General features: G+C 38.9%; 1 protein-coding gene across 2 annotated transcripts in view; it reads left to right on the top strand.

The window, feature by feature from the left end:
* The window catches only part of RAD54B (RAD54 homolog B), a 50,923-nt gene that overhangs the window by 19,106 nt on the left and 13,867 nt on the right, over positions 1-17,950 (top strand). For both annotated transcript variants that reach the window (XM_075213807.1, XM_075213808.1), the window contains 6 exons: positions 5,252-5,449; positions 7,777-8,046; positions 8,631-8,793; positions 13,689-13,914; positions 15,366-15,573; positions 17,665-17,804. In XM_075213807.1, coding sequence (XP_075069908.1) covers positions 5,252-5,449; positions 7,777-8,046; positions 8,631-8,793; positions 13,689-13,914; positions 15,366-15,573; positions 17,665-17,804 — 1,205 coding nt within the window. The remainder of the gene's footprint in view (positions 1-5,251; positions 5,450-7,776; positions 8,047-8,630; positions 8,794-13,688; positions 13,915-15,365; positions 15,574-17,664; positions 17,805-17,950) is intronic.

Raw genomic sequence — 17,950 nt, 5'->3', positions numbered from 1 at the left:
CCGGCATCGACTGAAAAAAACATGACTCTGTAAACTCTGTGGAGGTCGTGATTGTGAGTGCATACACACTACATGAGCGGAAGGTGTTTGGAACGAGACTATTAAACTGTATGACCAATCAAATGAAACCACAATCGGTACTTTGGAACGACTGTTGTTTATCGTGTAAGTGTACACAGTAATGCGATATGTGGCCGAGCGGTCGTTTATCGGGTGATTGGTCCGATAATTGGCTGAAAAACCTCCAGTATGTACCTAGCCTAGTCCTTATCTATACTACCATTTATATCACATCTGTGGGACAAATGGTATATAATTGCACTTTATGTGCGCAGCTGCGATCCCAGAAGAAAATGAAATATGCCCCTTAATATGGGTTTTTGACCAAATCGCTCCTTATATTGAAACATTACATGTTGTAATGAAACATTGCCGTTTTCAAAAACAATGTAAACGTGTGTGTGTGTGTGTTCCTTTATGAGGTAATTTAAAACTACTTCAGCAAGTTTCATGTGCCCTGCGTTTGACTGTAGTATCCCAACAACATACATCAATGCTGGCTATCGCAACTTGTTAAATATATGTGTAGTAAAATAGGGAATGTTGTGTTTTGTTTTGTTCATATTGTTGCTGTTTGTATCATACTTTAGTAAGGAGATATCTTTACATCTTATGTTAGACATCTTTTATGTGATGTGTTGACAGTACACAAAACTATTTTTATGTTTTTTTTTATTCCAGTGAACCGATAAATCCAGAGACAGAACTAGTAATTTGTTCCCCACCGACATCTTTACCAGATCAGCATGCCTCAGTCACCGTACAGCTGGAGCCAGAGGAAGATGTCAAACCCCCTCCATCTTTGCTCATACCTCCCCAGCCCCAGGCTGCTGTGGAAGAAGCCGAAGATCAGGAGTTTGAACACGTTCTAGAGAGATCATTATCTCCCTCTCTCTCCTCTGTGGATATGCGATTATCCCCGTCTCCGCCAGTCCCAAGGATAGAGGAATGTTTCAGTCACACTGGCCAGAGCATGAGATCAACCTGCGTCTGCAGCCCAGAGACCTTGCAGCTGGTGAAAAAAGAGCATCAGATCGTTTTAAGCAACTTAAAACAGTATGGACTGTACATTAAAGAGAAGAGGGACGGTTTGAAAAGGCGGCAACATCTGGAAGAAGAGTGGCTGAAAGCCAAAATTAAAGTTGAGAAACTAAAGACCATGAAATTAAGGCGGGACCTACCTGAATACAGCAATTTGTAGATTTACATTTTTATTTTAATTTTTTTAGTATTTTAAAAAAACAAAACTTTAATGTGATAACCTGTGTGTTAAACCGTAACCCAGTATGTCGGCCCTTACTGGGACTTGTCAAGTTTAACACCTGGGCCCCAGGGTTAGTTTGTTTACCTCAGAACAACACTGACTGGAGTTGAGAATCGGGGGCAGTGATTGCACATTCTATCCTCGGCGTCCTCAGATTATATGTAGCCGTGATGTATGTCGCTGGCACATACTTTAGCTATTTTTATTAGTCAAAAACTGTATTGCTTGTAAACAATGAAACCGATAATAAATAATTATTTTGCTTAAAATTTGATCACTTCAGAGCAGGTTCGCAATTGTGATTCAGTATAGTGTTCTAATTTACCTGTTGATGTCCCTCATTCCTGGGCTTGTAGGAGAACAACTTAATTCTCCAATATTATTTCTATTATATAGATATATTTTCATGCTGCAGTGGAAGGATGTTTACAGATTTAAAATGTGACTTTTTAAATAGTTCTTGACTTTGTGTGAACTATTTTTCTTTTTGAGAAAAATAAAAATAACCTATGGACTATGCAAAAATGTATTAAAGTTGTCTTTTGTGAAAGAAAATACAATATAAACCGCACACAGGGAAAAAATGGAGGCCGGAGAAATTCGGCGCGTTGCTGTCTGTTCTCAGAAATGAGTTTTGTAGGGTCATATATTGTTACTCTTTTATTTATATAGCTCTAGCATATTGTTCATTGCTGCATGGAGAATGTTTCCTTCACATCAGTGCCTGAGCCAGTGGTGCTTACAGTCTATCTCTAGCACAGACACACACACTAGGGCTAGTAAGAGGTCAATAAACCTACCAGTATATTTACGAAAATATATATCGAGAGCGAGATCTCTATTAGCATCCCTTGTGTAATTAATTAATAATATATATATATATATATATATATATATATATATGGGATGCCAATAGAGCGCTCGCTCTTTTTCTCTCTCGGTCCCTTTTTCATATTGCCTATTGTAAATGATTATTAGGGACAGATTCAATTGACCGTGAGGTCATGTAGGAACCACCCACAATTTGTCTCCGCAGACCTCACAGCTAATTGACTCCACCCCTGAATGTCACTTTGGTGATGGGACCCCTGTAATAAAGCACTTTGTACATATCACATATTTGTGTGTGTATGTATCACACACTCGCACACTCATTTGGGCAGGGCCATCTTTACCTTCTGTTTCATGTCATTTGTTTGTGTCATGTCTTGATCCTCTCTATGAGAAGCGATTTTACATATAAAATGATAATATATGTGTATAATACAACTAAAGTATTTTGACTTATAGATAAGAGATACGTACACCTTTCTCTTACAAAATTCCCTATGTTAAGTGGAGCCAATAAATACTCTATTCTGTACTTTTATTAGGTGTGCTGCTGTTTATGGTTTACATTATATGGATTATAAGAACGCATTTGGGAGTATGTGCTTCCGCCACATTTTTTTGACCATCCATGGTGGTAGGACTACTTTGGTAGTGTGCTGTTGTCCTCTCGAATACGGCCAACCCCCAAAACAGAGTCCACCTACTCTAAAGTTCGCCTGTTTGACTTGTGTCAAAACCACAATAATAGTCACTAAGTTTTGCTAGGGGACCTGTTCATCTTGATGTTTAAAATGTTCTCTGCTTTCTTGAATTAAAGTCTAAAGGATGATTGATATATGGTGTTGTCCCTCATTGCACATATTCAAATTTAATTTACAATCGCCTTTCCTTTTAAGGTTTGACTAGGGTCAGAGCCCCTTTCTGTATCCTTCATCTCCTGCTCATCTGTTTGTCCCAATTCTGGACTGGGTAAGGATAGAAACCAACACTCACTAGAATATTTACAGTATCACATAGTATTTCAGAAGACGAGTGCTCTAATCTTGAGAGAAGCAATGACCTGTCCCCTTGTGTGAGGGCTTAGCAGGACTTTTGGTCACAGGGACAGTGTCATGATGTGAGGACGGGAAATAGAGGCAAGAAGGAAGCAACAGATTGTAATATGAGGTTTGTGACAAATGTTGCAGAAAGATGGTGGTCTGACACAATCCATACTTCTATCTTCTTCCTTTTCCTGAGAATGCAATGTATGAGATGATTGTACAATCCAAGGTGAAGTTTTTGAAATGTAGTTAATAGTAATGGCCAATGAATTTGTTTTGTTTGCCGAGGACCAGCTTGGGGGAAGGCGAGCTTCACCAGACCCATTAGGTTAATTTGATCTACAGTATGTTTAAACCACATTTACTCAGACAGATATCTGTTGTTTGAGAATCTTTGTCACATTTTTGTTATCTGAATTCCTTTTTTTTTTTTTTTTTCTTTTCACCTCAAGAACATTTGCTGCCTAGCAACCTAGATCGGGCGTAGAAATGCGTGGGGGGACTTACTGCAAAGCACACTTTTGTTACTGTAGACTTTGCTCTTGTACAGAAAACAATATTATTTATACATTGCACGTTTTCAGACAATTTATAAATAAGTAAAAACTGATTGCAAGGATGTTTGTGATCCATTTGATGAGGTCAGTGTGTGTAAACATAAACCTTCAATAATAAAGTAGGTAATTTTTCCTTACACATAGTTTTGTGGTAAATAATTGAACATTGGCATAAGAAATTTGTTATTTTTTCCCCCCTCATTTTATTGTTTTCTACTTTCATTTATTATACCTTAATACTCAGGGGTTCTACGTGAATTGGGACTAAACATTTTAGTAAATCAAACAAAAATATGCTTTATTTTGTTATAGTAAAGTTGCTTCTAAAATTGCTCTTCATTAAATATTCTTTAGTGTAACACCTTTAACACTAATTGTTCATTATTTAATTGAGACTTGGAATGTGATTAACTCATTCATCAAAAAAATAGATAACCCGGTTTTGGCATTTTTGACAAAAGTAAACTTAGAAATAATTAAAAAGGTTAAGAGCTTGTGGATTGGTTAATGTCTCTATTTTGACTGAAAGGAGGAGAGATGGAAACTTAACGTAGACACTGATTGTGAGGCACTGATGTAGTGCATAAGGCAGTGTTCCCCAAAACCAGTCTTCAGGGATCGCTAGCGGTGCAGTTTTTTTCGTAGTCTTTTACCATCTCGTACGCGCTGATGTTAAAAATTAAAGTGAAATGCCAGCGGGTAGGAGGCCTTTCTAGGGACTTGCCACTAACAAATTCACACAAGGCAGACACTAGATCAGTGATGGCTAACCTGTGACACTCCAGGTGTTGTGAAACTACAAGCCCCAACATGCTTTGCCAGTAGATAACTAGCTGATAGCTGGCAAAGCATGCTGGGGCTTGTAGTTTTCACAACACCTGGAGTGTCACAGGTTAGCCATCACTGCACTAGATGGACTGGTTACTTTTGCTGGTTACAAATAAATTCAAGATCTGTCTAACAACATCACCAGGACATGGTGGCGTCCTCTGTGGAATGAGGAAAGGCAGTTTCATCACCACTGTGCTTAGTTCAGCGTTGGGGATTATCATGAAAACAGAACTTGTAATTTACCATAACATTGCAGACAATGTATGTCTCCTCGTGAACACAGCGTACACTCCATTCTTCCGATCCTGGTCCACCATCTGTTTGTTAGGATACTTGTGTGCATTAAAGGTCCGTGTTGTACAGGGATTAATGATCCCTAAACTGGGCATTGTCCGTGCTTCTCTTACAACGCACACATTGGTCAAACAATTATTCAAAGTAATGTATCTAATCACATTTTCGCCATCTCACACCTCCATCTCCAAAAAATCAACAGAGTAACAGCTTGGTTTGGAAAAGCGTACACTCAGTCTACTATTACTGACATGTGCAAACAATCTCTCCCTACTCCTACAAGACTGGGTCATGTGTTTGTCATTCAATGACATATTGTCTCTTGTAGGAAATTCTGACTACTGATCCCATCATTTGTCTGTGTTTTGCAGCTGCTTTGCATCTGGTAAATCAAGATACACAGAGTAAAAGTGAGGAGGAAGAAGCAGGCTGCCCAGTGAAGTATTTCAGTGTGGTTTGGTGCAAGGCATCTAAGAAAAAGCACAAGAAATGGGAAGGAGATGCCGTTCTTATTGCCAGAGCGAGATCCGTGACATTAAAGGACATGGAAGGCAAAGATATAGGAAAAGGTTGTCCAATATTGTCACGTTTCTTAATGTTGGTCTATAAATATGTTACACCTAGGATGCCTATTTTCTGCACTTTATTTCACTTCACAAGCTCCGTTATATATATATATATATATATATATATATATATATATATATATATATATATCTCTCTATCTCTCTATCTCTCTATCTCTCTATCTCTCTATCTCTATCTATCTATCTTTGTGGCTGTAGTCCACCGTTTCTCTCTCTGTTTTGTTTTGGCACCATCGAATTTGATATTCACATTATAGAGGATTACACTGAAACTTTCTTTCCCTATAGGCATCATAAATTGAATTTCTAAGTTAAAGATAAATATGTATCTAGTTGTCTGTGTGTTACATTGGGAGGGAGTTATCTGCTAAATGTGTGAATGAATCTGTCTCCGACCTTTCTAATTTCATACCAATGATCAAACCCAACAATGTACATTTTTATATATAAATCCACTGTCCAGTTTTCTTCGAACTTTTTTCCATTTTTCTATGGTAGCTTATCGAAGCCCCCATCCCACCAGCTTTCACAAAACACATAAGCGTGATGACATCCCTCAGCTCTGAGAAAGTGGATGAACCTGGTATGGCAGTTATGAGCAAGTTCATCAATGGGAATGGAGAGTTTGTGTTACCTAGGAGACTGTAATCAGTGTCTCAGACTGACTTCTGCTTATCCCCAGCTGGATATAATGTAGATAAACTTTTGCCTTCAAAAGACATTTAAAATGTGTATTGGACAAATACCATCCTGGACATATTTAGTTAATTTAAAGCTTATAGAAATGTATTTGTTAAATAATACACAGACATCCACACTGTTTTTGGATTAATTTCCCATAGTGTGTTTGTTTCTGCACAATATTCACTGGCCACTTGTTTTTCTTTCCATGACCGCTAATGTTCACATTTAAAAGTTTATTTTTGAATACAGAATCGGTAAAGCATAAGGACGCAGGGCCCTATCCTCAGATATACTTATTTGTCTTGCCTTTGTTAAATAACTGAGAGCTGCCATGTTATTTGGTAAATGCTGGAGTAAGTGAAAATGTCATCCATAGACATCACAATCACAGTGCCACTCAGTGGCCAAAATATCACCTGACTAAATGCTTGTTTGGAGTGACCAAATAGTCATCATCATCATCAAAGTCAGCTATTTATATAGCGCCACTAATTCCACAGCGCTGTACAGACAATTCGCTCACATCAGTCCCTGCCCCATTGGAGTTTACAGTCTAAATTCCCTAATATACACACACAGACCGAGAAGAGACTTAGGTAAATTTTTAATAGTGGCCAATTAGCCTACTAGTACCCGGAGGAAACCCACGCAAACACTGGAAGAACATACAAACTCCACACAGATAAGGCCATGGTTGGGAATCAAACTCATGACCTCAGTGCTGTGAGCCAGAAGTGCTAACCACTAAACTTCTTCTCCATGATGTCTTTTACTTTCCTCTACAAGCAGATGTATTCTTTACTGCGTTTATTGCTTCCAAGCTCATAAAGCAGACGCATATTTTAGATACATGATGCGATGCATTGTAATAGGAAATACATATATGCAAAGATATTGTGATCTTTGTGAAGACATCTGGCCATATGTTTTACTGAGCATTTATAGAAATGTAAATCATACTTATAAATAAGCTGTGTTTACCTTTTAAAGAAGAACTCAAGTAAAATCTATTACTGGGTGTAGCTTATTATTTTATGGTTAAAGGATACCTTCACCCAAAACTAAAAGTTTTGGCTGGGGTTTGATGAGATAAAGTAAAGAAAAATGTTTTTCTTAGCCGACATGCGCCCTTCATTGCACTTATTGGGATCACTGTTGGATCTAACAGTCCCGGACCGTGCTCCACTCCCTCTTCCTGCTCGAGTTGTTTGAAAAAAGCCTTTCAGGTGTCTGTCCATGCTCTGTGAACCTCCCATTCTTGCTCAGATTAAACTTGGCGAAAATAGAGAACGGAGGATGGATGTTATGAAGGAGTTCTTTGAATTCCTTGTTTTATTTACCTATGATTCGCCATTTGCTGGGTCCATGAAACCTGCTGTACCTTTTTGAATCGGATGAGTTGGTCTACTATAGAGAATATTGTGGTGGATCAATTATAGGCTTCATAGACCCAGTACTTGGGCCAACAGTGCTTCAGAATGGTTTTAATCTTAACATATGAAAATACATTTTTAAATGATCTCACCAAAAAGTTTCTCTTGAATATTTTGTTTTATAATCAGTACTTATTCCAGCTGGTTGTATAAGGTAATATGCAATATATAATGAATAGATTTTCTTAACAGGGTCTGGGTACAAGCTGAAGGATCTGGAGAACTTGGAAGACGGCCACTCCTTGATGATCGGTGGAAAGGAGATTGAAGTGATGGGTACAATCTCGGGAGAGAATTACAACAGTGGCAGGTGCTTCCACTCTGCAGAAGTAGCTCCTACCCAGACTCCTTCAGATTTTATTCGCCTAAAACCTTTTAGCAATCCAATTAAAAATGGCAGCAAGGAAACCGTATCCAGAGACCTTCAGAACTGCAAACCACGACATGATCCCAGCCAACCAAGTACCAATTTCTAAGACTTTTTATTTACAATTACAGCTTATTCTTGATAAAATGATTGCGTTTACTAGAATATCATGTTAAGTGTTTTTATAATTGTCCTTTTCTATTTTACAATGATAGTGTCACAACAAAGATATGGGAGAATCAGTTTTCCATTATTCTCACCTTGATAAACTTGTGACAGCTGTGATTGATCACTGTCTTAGTATTACTCCCAATGAGTGACTTCAGAAAATGGAAGTTTTATTTTTGTACTTATACTTTTTTTTTCAAAAGAACGCAAAAATCTGTATAAGGTACAAAAAGGCCAGTGAGAGGGGAATTGTTTCCAATGTGTGCACACAGCATTTTATAAAAGGAAACTACATTTTCATGTCTGTGGTGGTTAATAAAGAGCAATTGACCTGTTTACACATTTCATATGTAACTGGTTCTCAGCTGACGAAAATGATTACTAAAAAAAAATATTAGTGATATCAGAAAGACGAATTGAAGAGAATAAATATATATATATATTATAAATGCTCATATGTTTGTCATGTTTATTATATGTTCACAATGTTATCTGTCTTCTCTTTTGGAAGACTCCATAGTGATGCCCAAGCCGTCACAGCATCACCAGCAGACGTTTAATAAGTCTGGCTTGCCTATAGTAGACGTGGTGGTGGATCCGTACGTGGCTTTTCATCTCAGACCCCATCAAAAAGATGGAATTCTGTTTCTTTACGAATGTATAATGGGAATGAGGTACGACTAAAACCTCTGAACATTGGCTTTTGGGGCAAATGATTCTAAAGATTAAAAAGTTGTGTTTAGTCTAAACCAGGGGTGTCCAACCTTTTAGCTTTCCTGGGCCACATTGGCAGACGACGAGTTGGTTTGGGCCGCACATAAGATACACTAACAATAACTATAGCTGATCATCCAAAAAACCATAGAAAACATAGTTAATATATATATATATATATGAGAAAAAAAAGTGATTTTTTTATATATATAGATATAGATATAGATATAGATAGATATATAGATATAGCTAGATATAGATATATATAGATATAGATATAGATATATATATATATAGATATATAGATATAGATATAGATATATATATATATATATATATATATATAGATAGATAGATAGATAGATATATATAGATATAGATATCACTTTTTTCCAAATCCCCCTATACTTACCTTTCAATTGCCCTGTTCAAAAAATCCTCTCTAGTTATTATACTATAATCACTTTTTGTATTGTTTCGATGCAATATCATTTAAGCCAGGCATTGTATATCAGGGTGCCCTGACCAGGCCTGCGGTACCTGACATATACACCACTGTGACCCCAAATTGTGACCTGTTTTCATAATTACACCACTATGTTAGTTAAGGGATAACAACTTATAATGGGCCAAAGAGAATAATATATAATGCCCCATTAGTATTACAAGTAGAAGTATGTAGCAGCGAGATAAGGTCCATGATGCTCCAGGACCAGGTGACTTTTATTCACTTGTCAGCGTCCCTCGAAATAATGAAAAAATCCCCCTTAACTTACCTTTTAATCGGCTTGTTCTCCTGTCCTCTTCTCTTCTCCAATTCTGTGCTGCTGATTGTTCTTCTCGCGCGGGTGTCTCCTCTGTGCTGCGCTCCGCAATGGATGTTGGGTGTGATGACATCACGCCCGACATTCACTGCGAGCGCCGCACGGAGGTGGAGACAAGGCAGGGAGCCGGAGCGCCAGCTGACGTGACCGCAAGGTAAGTATTATCTTTTCTTTTTTTTTTTGCAGGATTTTTTTTTTCCATTAAGAGCACTGCCCCCTTGCCACAACCAAAACTCCTTCTGGGCCACATTTACAGGCGTGCTGGGCCGCATGCGGGCCGCGGGTTGGACAACCCTGGTCTAAACGACTTCTCTCCAGTCAGGGCAGGCAATGATCAGGGGAACATTTTGTGTACAAACCTGAAGGCTAAATGTCCAGGCGTTTGTGTATGTTTTGGCCAATGGTTGGTTGGGATGATAGAAATGTCACTTGACAGTGATCTGCCTTCTAGTGTTAAATTGTCTGGTAAAATGGCAATCTGTGTGTCTAGAATTAAGGTGTTCAACATGGGGCAGCACTGTGACACAGTGGTTAGTATTGCTGTCTCACAGTGCAGCAGGGGTCATGGGTTCAATTCCTATCTGTATGCAGTTTGTATGTTCTCAGTGTTTCCACTCACAAAATCCAAAAACATACTGGTAATCCTTACATAGTTTATACACTTAAGTAGGTTTATCAAACCATCTAAAAAGAAATATTAGAGGTGTTGCCCATAGCAACCATTCAAATTCTAGCTATTATTTATATAGTACGTTCTAGAAAGTGATAACCAAAATCCGATTAGTTGCTATAGGATACACCTCCACTTTTGTTTTTTAGAAGGCTTGATAAATCTATAACTTACATGAAAATATGTGCTTTGTATATAAAATATTTCCATGTACTGCGTTAGATTCACAAGCTGCAAACATACAGTTTATCTTCATATGCTTCATCTCTGTCTATTTCTCCAAATGGTTATGTTTCATCCCTAGGAGTGAGAGGGCAAATGACAACTCCTCTCGTCTGTAACCCCCCTCCTCCCCTGTTTCCAGTGCCCTGTATAGGAGTTGGGTTAATGCTTTTTAACTTGGTAATAGTGCCATATCTATTGGAAACAGCTTCAACTTTACTGGCATCACCTTGGACTGATGGCCTCACTCCACTTCTGTTCCTGGCCTTCCTACTGGTTTCCTGGTTGTCTGTGGTGTAATCGACAAGAATACAGCTTCACTGGTTTTCGGGTTCCAGACACTGCAGAATCCCAGACACTCCCAAAATATAGGATGGAAAGTATTGTAAAACCGAATGCACTGCAGCATGTTCTATATGGTTTCTCTTGGATCAAAATGGCTCAGCTGCCCCAATAAATATGGTGGCTGTAGTTGCCTGTGCTTACGAAGGGTAAGTGCACTAAGGCAGGGTAACTAGGGGACCATGTTGGAGAGTCTCACTCAGAAGTTGCAGAACCATTTGAGCAATCAGGAATCTATAGAAGGGTAGTTCCTCCTTAATGCACGACCAGATATAGGACTTGGCTGCAGCAGCAGAGTAGCTAATGGCCTCACTACAGCACTATAGCCTGCATACCACCAGCAGTCCAGCACGTTCCGGGGACTTGGGACCACGAGGACCATTTCCATTTCTATAGTATAGCTTAGGGGTAGTTTCTGGGGCTCATTGCTAGTTTTCTAGCTTACATCTTCATAAAGGAAAGTAGAGTAATGCTCATTTGCTGGGTCCCTGCTTGAGTGCACAATGTCTGACTTTCAAGAGTCAGCACCTAAAGCAAGGGTCACTAAGTCTCCCACATTGTGCTAAATATGTCTATTAGAATTCTGCATCCTCAGCGCCCTCGGAAGGAGATCCTCCATGATACACTGGTGTCCGAATGGGCTTTATTCCTAGCGTCCTCCAATAATGGTGGGGGAGGGTTAAGCACATCCTCCTTTTCCATCTTAGACCTGGCTAGGCCAGGTCCTTGGTTCAGTTCCTCTCAACCTCTCCAGGATGTTTCAGGGCCTTCAGGGTCCTCCTTACCATGCCACTTATACTTTTTGGCAACATTTTAGACCCTTCCTCAGTTGTGGAGGAGCACAAATTCATCATTACTGGCAATATTGCAATCCAAATAAAATTGGCTGTCCTGTTGACTAACTTAGCAAGGTAGTACCCTTGATGATTTAACGAATTCTGCATCTGGGAAAATCATCCAGGCTTCCTCTGGTTCACCTTCTAGGGAGCGCTCCCTGTATGTCTTCATCAAGGTCATGGCCTCCGTATTTGATATACTGATGAGCTTCAAAACCTCAAACCATGGACCATGCAGACAATGAAAGTCAGTTCATAGCTTGATTATCAGCAGATAAAAGTCGTCCCTAGTTCTGTCAATATCCAAGATGGGTTCTTGGGTCTACATTTTGACACAAAGCTCCAGCTCTATTCAAAATATAATTTTTCACTTTCTGTGAAGCACAACTATTCATGAAAAAACCTTTTCAGTATTGCATGCATATGTTGGGGCCCATGGTCGCTACTCTGGAGACAGTCCATTATGCATAGTTCTACACGCGCCCTATCAAAATTGCTATCACATTTTTCTCCCTCCAGGGTGGTAGATCAATCAGTCCCATCTATCAGCTGGAAGGCTTTGCTGGAGTCCACTTTATCAATCACTGTTTTAGAATCCTAAGCAGCTGTATTGCTGCCAAGCAGTTAGGGTCCAGACAGACAGTGCCTCTGTGGTGGCTTACCTAAATCACCAATTGATGCACCCACAGCTCCCAGACAATGAGGGAGGTATCTTGGATTCTGTACTATGTGGCGTGTTTGTTCTGTCTCGGTCATCTACATTCCATTAATGTTCAGTTCAGAGACTGATTGGAGCTGCTTCCAGATGTTGTAGTTTTTCTGCGATGATACTACGTTTGCTCTCCCATTTTCGGAATGCTGTACAGGGCATTCTGTTTGAGCCAAGTAATATGGTTTACTTGTGCTTTATAACATGGAAGGTAATCTTTCCCCGGCCAACGTCTCCCAATAGCATGTTTCTGAGCTAGCAGGACTTTCACACATTTCCATACTTTCTAAAACACAAGGTGGACCTTTACACACACAATGCCATCTTTACACCCTACGATAGCCTCTGGTTCTTGGATCAAGGATAAGTTGATGGTACCATTCTTGTGACCCTTAGGTGCAATGTTTCCTCTCTGGCTGGGGAGTTCTGTCTATGGATCTACTTGTCCAGCACACAGGAATTTTGTTGAACAGACATTCGATTTGTTCTTTGTGATGGGCATAAGAAGGGCATGTGGTGCCTGCACTTTGATATCCCTTTGATATTGATGGCTACTTGGAAGGACTCTTCTCCAACAGGCTACTGGTACTTCTGGGCTATAAGTGCACTCAACCAGGGCAATTGGTCCTAACTGGTCTATGCTTCATGGGGCATCAATAGACCAGGTTTGGTTACTTGGTCATTCCTGCATATTTTTTGAAGTTTGACAAGATGGACGTTGCTATCTCTGGTCCTCCAGGCAGCTTTTCTTCCATAGTCATTCTTTCCCATCAGCTCAGGGTGGATTTGGAAAATCCCAGCATCTGTATACCCTCTAGTGCAGAAGGAGATAAGGGGATTTGTTTTTTGTTCTTACCATTAAATTTCAGTAAGGATGTATAGGGTGATAAACTTGGGAAAACTCTGTTTCTGTTTTACTCTACTTCTCTTAACTTCATATGAGAGCGGAGGAGCCAGTTCTTTTCTCAGACCCAGCTTCGTAGGGGTAAAACATAACCCACTGTCTGTACCCCCCCCCCCCCCCTCTTACCCCCCACAGCCTTGGAGACAAGAAAATGAAGTACAAAAACATCCCCTTTTAATAATAGAACCTGAATATACAGTAGGTAGGGTTTGTTTTTAACAAAATAAAAGGAGGTCAATATTGTGTATAGAAACTGATTGCCCAGTAATTATAACTTATAAGAGAAAAATGTTTCCCAGAATGCCTCACTTCTCCTAAAGTGATCAATCATTACCCTCCTTCACACAGGGTCAATAGCCAGTTTGGGGCTATCCTGGCTGATGAGATGGGTTTAGGTAAAACGCTTCAGTGCATCTCTCTGATCTGGACCCTTCTGCGTCAAGGTCCGTATGGAGGAAAACCCCTATTAAAGAGAGCGCTGATCGTCACTCCAGGGAGCTTGGTGAAGAACTGGAGAAAGGAATTTCAGAAGTGGTTGGGCACAGAGCGGATGAGAGTGTTTGCAGTCGATCAGGTAACAATTATCACAAGTGCGATTCATATCACAATTTTGTATCTTACATCTGTTGCTGCATTATTTGCAGTGTTCCTGCCTAGACTAAAGTGTTACATTTTGTTAGTTTTGAGTTTTAAAATGAGCTCTTAATTATGTGTCACTGTGTCACAATGTTATATTTGGAAGTCCGTAACCTGGACATTTTAGTCTGTGTGTGTGTGTGTGTGCGTTAGGGAATTTAGACTGTAAGCCCCAATGGGGCAGGGACTGATGTGAGCAAGTTCTCTGTACAGCGCTGCGGAATTAGTGACGCTATATAAATAAATGGTTATGATGAGTGACCCTAACTTTAATACTACAAATATTAGATCCAATTATTGCTTTTCAGCTGAAGCCTCCTATCATAGTTTTAAACAATAAAAGAAATGTTCTCAAGTGTGTTGTAACTAGCGATATTGGCAGCATAAGAAATAATTAAATTTCTATAGAAAAAAAATAATATAATATAATAATAATTTTTTTGGTTAGCCAATAAAGGTATCACTCCTATAATACTTTTGTCTTTTTTTTAAACGAAAGTATTTAACATCACATAGAAAAACAAGAAAGATAAGGTGTGCAAGGTACGTGGCAAGTTGTAAGCGTGGGTACAAAAAATTCAACCTAAAGACAAGCCCTGGTTCTCTGGTAGCCATGAATGATATGATTGTTGAGAAAATGATCCTGAACTTCACACCAGAGAATTGGAGCTTGTAGCGACAATAAACCAAGTTACTGGCAGTGACATTTTATATCATTACCCGGTTTTTCATGTGGAGTGACCTTGAACGTTATCCCATAATGTTCTTGGTTGTGTATTGATTTTATTGGCTGCATTCAAGTTAGAAGAGATTTGTCCTTGTTGAAGGGGTTGACGCTCCCCCTTGCAGGAAGCGGCAGGGGCCATCTTTCTTTATAAAGTGTGGCAGGCATTACAAGGAAGGCTGCCACAAACAAATGCAAAGGTTATATCGCAAATAAATCGAGGATAGATAACTTTAGATATGTTATTGTGGATGCTTCTGTGGAAAGGTAAATCTTAACTCCTCTCTTTCCTGATGTTAAACTAGACTTTTCAACAATTATTTTATATATCTAAAGGACAACAAATGTAAAGAGTTATATAAATGTTCATTATTAATACAATACATGAATGTTGTGTATGTATATAATACACACACACACACACACACATAATATCAATCCAGGTTAAATGTGCAACGTTGTTTTAGTTAATTGAACCCGGATCATTATTCAATACTTCTTTCCCATTTGTTCTTTCGGTATAAAGATATAAACTGAGGTTGATGTTGGCAAATTTTGTCCATCTATTACAGATTTTCCAGTAATTATCTTATTTTTTGTTTTTGTTTTGTTTTTGCTCATAAATGTTTTGTTTGGGGTTCTGTATCTGCTGTGCTTGTTCCTAGGATCACAAAGTGGAAGAATTCATCAGCTCTCCTCTGTATTCGGTGCTGATCATTAGCTATGAGATGTTACTTCGTTCTTTGGAACAAATACAGAGCCTGGGTTTTGATCTCATCATCTGTGACGAGGGTCATCGTCTGAAGAACAGCTCTATCAAAACAACCACAGCGCTCAGCAGCTTGTCGTGTAGCAAAAGAATCATTCTATCAGGTAACACTTCTGTTTAGTCATTGGAAGTGTATCTGATTGTTTTACCGCTAATGCTGCCGTATCGGCAGTGATGTCAGCCATTGCTGGCCCTAAATAAGAACCAAATGCCCAATCATAACCTGGTTCAAAATGAATTGGATTATTATTGTAAATAGTGGTAAAGGACGTCAGAAATTGATGAACTGTTGTCCTGTGCGTTTTCTTCTGTTCAGTGAAAAATGTACATTGAGGTTTCTCATTCAGTTTGAAGTGGACTTGTCACCTGCACACAGTGGTGGAGGCAGCCATTTTGTGAGCTGAACTAATATACACAATGACAATGTAGCCTATCCGTTCAATAAGAACCAGTAGCTCATGAATATCAGTCAAGTTGGGCCTGTGAACATTATTCAGACAGTCCTAATGACATCCCTGGTTCCTAGCACATTGAAAGGTTTCATACTTGAACTGCTCACAAAATGGATGCTGCTGTGTGAAGATGATGGGTCCACTTCAATGGAAAGAGAGCTCGAAGAAAAACTGCATTGGTTACATGATGAAAGATGTTATATCTACACAAGTTGTGGTTACCTGTATTCTACAATTGTTTGAACTGAGCTCAAATTTGAATTTGAGGTATTTTTCAGTATCTCTCAAAGGAGCCATCTGTAATTGGCTGGATAGGTGTTGCTTTAAACACGTCAAGATGTAACCAACATTGATATTAGGCAGCAGACTGAACAATAGAATGTGAATGGAGAGAACAGGTCTCATTGCTTGATGGCAGAGAATGATTGGACAGTTATCATTGCTGTCATGTTGAGACCTTCCACACCCATTTTCCAATTTCTCCCAGACTGATACAAGACTAATATTATAATAAAATGTGCCTAAAATATAACAAAAATACAATAATTAAATGATGAAATAAACATTGGCAATATTTAAAGAGAATATAAACCTGAGTAAAATAAATTTGGCAGCTCTCCAATTTTAGAGTCAAATGAGGAAATTAGTGCATATTACATACCAAATAGTGTTATTCACATTGACATATCTGATTAAAAGATCACTTATAATCTGTTTTTATATTTTGGTGTATTCCATCATACATCTGTATCCATTAGTAGGATAGGTGGCACATACTGTTCCTGCTGACCAGGTAAAATGAACTATATCCAAATAGTTTTCCTTGCGACTGACTAAGACGAAAGAATGGGGTGGTCCGACTTTTAATAACCACTAATATGTACCTGAACACAGCTGTTAGTTGAGGTAATTTTTAGGCCTCCTACACACTGGCATTTGTTTTTTATCAAAAAAATACATGTGAAACGCGTGGTTATGCTGTTCTTAAGAACATTTTTACTTGCGTTCATTAGAGATCACCTAGACTCCAATGCTTTCACTGGCGATAAGTGCTAGTGAAGGGAGCAAGCCGCATTCGGTAAAATGCAGTGTGAGCACATTGCACCACCCACGTATGGGTATGGGGTCAATGGAAACTGGGTTACATTTTACGGTCTGGTTACATGAATCATACTAGCATTAAAACGCTCATACAGTGCTCGGCACAGGTGCCAGTTGGAAAAGGCAATCTTGGTATGGATTTAAAGCTTTAATACCCTTTTACCCCTTTTATTTAGTTACATATAATTACTATATAACGCATAGTATTTACACATCGCTGATATGCATTCTTCAGTGTTTTGGGAACAATACATACAAAGTTTACATACAGTACTAATAAGAACAAAAGTAGGTAGTGGTCACAAGATGCCGTATGAGGAACAGCATTGCGTTTCTCTGCAGTGTCCTACTGGTATAGAGAGTTGGCCACATAACATACAGCCTATAATGGTCCATTAGTCAAAGGCCCTACCTAAGGCTGGCAGGACTTGTGCAGAGTAGAGGACTTTGAAGAACAGCTGAGTACTTCTGTGGTTAACGCATACAAGTACCTGGTCACAGATGGGATATGACAACCTGTTGACTGCATATTTTCCTGTTTCTGTCTGTTAAAAACAAAATGTGCTCTGTGTATTTAAGACTTTTAAACTGGTGATTAGGAAATTAGAAATGTAGTAAGAGATCTATTCTGCTTTCTTCAAGGCACTCCGGTTCAAAACGACCTTCAGGAGTTTCATGCTTTGATTGATTTTGTAAATCCTGGAATACTTGGCTCTTTGTCCTCTTACAGAAAAATATATGAAGAGCCTATAATTCGATCCCGTCAGCCTTCAGCAACTAGAGTAAGTATACTGAGAAATAGGTTCACTCAATAAATTACATGATTTCAGCGTAAAACTGTTATTTAACGATAAGACAGTCACAGGTCCCCAGCAAGATGAAGGCAAAAAATAAACAAAAACAAAATAAAACGGCACCTAGAATTATA

This window comes from Mixophyes fleayi, chromosome 5 (genome assembly GCF_038048845.1).
Source record: "Mixophyes fleayi isolate aMixFle1 chromosome 5, aMixFle1.hap1, whole genome shotgun sequence".
NCBI classification, from domain to species: Eukaryota; Metazoa; Chordata; class Amphibia; order Anura; family Limnodynastidae; genus Mixophyes; species Mixophyes fleayi.
Note: the sequence above shows the minus strand (reverse complement) of the source record. Positions and strands in the feature narration are given on the sequence as shown.